General features: G+C 43.6%; 1 protein-coding gene across 1 annotated transcript; it reads left to right on the forward strand.

Moving 5' to 3' along the window:
• The first annotated feature begins 1,033 nt into the window (after positions 1-1,033).
• Positions 1,034-1,885, forward strand: LOC101997425 (putative olfactory receptor 52L2). The gene has a single exon (XM_013354832.1). It carries the CDS (start codon positions 1,034-1,036, stop codon positions 1,883-1,885), a length of 852 nt encoding a protein of 283 aa, XP_013210286.1.
• Positions 1,886-2,808: the final 923 nt, after the last annotated feature.

Below are 2,808 nucleotides of genomic sequence, written 5' to 3' on the forward strand. Positions count from 1 at the left end.
AACATATGTGTAACTGGAAATATACAACTGCTAGGGAAACAACTCAACAAAATCTCAAAGCCTGACATGTCTGGCTATAATTTATCCCATGCATGACATTCACCAAAATGTTTTACATACAAAGAGGCACCTGGTAATAGTTTAATTTTAGGAAGATCCTGTGACTTCAACATTGAAAGTTGATACATAACAAAAATAAATATCGAATTGGAAAATTCAGTAAGAGAGACCCGGAATGTGAACGCAGGCAGTGAGAGTGGGAACTGAGATGAAGGGTGATGTCAGATGGTGAAGGTAGAGTAAATGAGGACTGTAGACGGGACAAAGGCATCAGCTGTAGGATAAACAAAACGAGTTTCAAACTGCATACATATATAGGGACTTTGTCACAAAAATGCTGAAATAAAGTGCATAGAGGATATCTGGAAAGGTTGAGTAAGCCACCCAGCTTTGAACATTGAGTGTATGGGCTTAGGGAAGCACAAAAATGTGCTTGGAATGAACTGAAGTATATTAGCTAGCTAAAACCAGGCAGTGGATTAGTCAACAGAAGGGAGATGAAGAAGGGAGATCCTGAAACCTGGAGCCAACCTGAAAAGAGGTGAGAACACTGTGGCATACAGTCTACATCAGGAACAGCTCCTGAGTACTGCATCTGGAGGCTGCAGAGGTTGAGTGACAAAGAGACAGAGGACAGTGAGAAAAGACAATGCTTTCAGGTAGACAGTTTCAAATATAAGTCATTGAATGACAGAGTTAGCATCTCTCTCAAGGCAGCCATGTTCAGTGTTTGCTCTTATCTCACACTGCAGCTGGACTCAACCTAGTTCAGATGTGTGGAAGGCTCATCTGCAAAATGTTTGTATACAGAGAAGGTTTTCTTCCTTGAACCTAAGTTTATTCCCTCTTGTTGCAGCTTAAGTCACCTCATTCTCATGAACAATAGCCAAATCTGCACAGTATCTTAGCATATGAAGAACAGAGAAATCATGTCTTGAGTATCTTTTACTCTTCTTCCTCTGCACTGCTGATCATGGCCCTTAGCAATTCCAGCTGGAGGCAACCCCAGCCCTCTTTCTTCCTAGTAGGAATTCCAGGCTTGGAGGAAAGTCAGCACTGGATAGCGCTGCCCCTGGGTGTCCTTTACTTCCTCGCTCTAGTGGGCAATGTGACTATCATCTTCATCATCTGGACTGACTCATCCTTGCATCAACCCATGTACCTCTTCCTGGCCATGCTTGCTGCTATTGACCTGGTCCTGGCCTCCTCCACTGCACCCAAGACCCTCACAGTGCTCTTGGATCTTGCTCATGAGATTGGGTACATTTTCTGCCTGACTCAGATGTTCTTCATCCATGCCTTCTCCTCCATGGAGTCAGGCATACTTGTGGCCATGGCTCTGGACCGCTATGTCGCCATCTGCCACCCTCTGCGCCATTCCACCATCCTGCATCCAGGGATTATAGGGCGCATTGGGATGGTGGTGCTAGTCCGAGGATTGGTCCTCCTCACCCCCTTTCCCATCCTATTGCAGAACCTTGTCTTCTGCAGAGCCACTGTTATAAGCCACGCCTATTGTGAGAATATGGCCGTGGTAAAACTTGCCTGTTCTGAAACCACAATGAATCGAGCCTATGGGCTGTCAGTGGCACTGCTGGTGGTCGGGCTAGATGTCCTGGCCATTGGCATTTCCTATGCCCTCATCCTCCAGGCAGTGCTGAAGGTCCCAGGGGGTGAAGCCAGACTCAAGGCCTTCAGCATATGTGGGTCTCATGTTTGTGTCATTCTCATCTTCTACATCCCTGGAATTTCCTTCTTCCTCTCTCACCACTTTGGGCACCATGTTTCCCATCATGTCCATGTTCTGCTACGCTCTACCTCCTAGTGCCCCCTGCCCTCAACCCTCTTGTTTATAAGGTGAAGACTCGACAGATCCGCCAGCGGGTGCTCAGGGTGTTCTACATAAAAGCATCCAGTTGAGCACGTCCTAATCACTGGCTACAGTGGCTCCTGTCAAGGACTCAGCCAAGAGCTCATGGCCGGCATGGAGTGTATGGACAGAAGCCATTTTGCAGTGAATACTCCTGCCCCTAGTTGTCTGTGCAAAGAGTACCCACAGACATGTGGCTCAACATATTGAGATGTATCTGGATAGCTGTGTTCATATATATTCCCCTTTCATCTTATTATTCTTTCCAATCCCCAAAATTCTTCACTCTTGAAGGAGGGATTGGGAAATAGGAAAAGAACATGGAATTTCTGGGCATGCCATATTCATCCAATAACTGATCATGCAACACTCTTTGGAATGAGAAAGGTGAGTCTCAGCCTGGCAAGATACTGTTCAGAGTATCTTCAAGACCTCTCAGTTAATGCAATAAAAAAAGACAAATAACTCCTATGTGACAAACAGTCCCTTAAAGCAGCCAAAAAGTCACAATGTGAAATACCACCACTTCTGTAACATCAATGCCTTTTATTTGTTTAAAGAACATGAAAGTGAAGTGGGTACTGTACGTATCTTATCTTTGGAATAACAAGACATTTTAAGTAAAATTTATGTTTTTGTATAGTGACTTTCTTTCGGTTGTCTTCTGTTTTAAAATGTTCACTATTTTGCTTAGTATAATGAGATAACAAGACAGAACTGAACACATCTGTTTTATAAGTATTAATTTAATAAAGCAAATACCACATGTTCTCTCTTCTTCTGTAGTTTCTAACTACAAATCTTCAGACATGAAAATATATCCTGGAGTAACTGCAGAAATCAGAAAATTAAATATGGAACATGAATTTGAGGAAACA

The sequence above is a fragment of the Microtus ochrogaster genome, unplaced genomic scaffold (genome assembly GCF_000317375.1).
Source record: "Microtus ochrogaster isolate Prairie Vole_2 unplaced genomic scaffold, MicOch1.0 UNK73, whole genome shotgun sequence".
NCBI classification, from domain to species: domain Eukaryota; kingdom Metazoa; phylum Chordata; class Mammalia; order Rodentia; family Cricetidae; genus Microtus; species Microtus ochrogaster.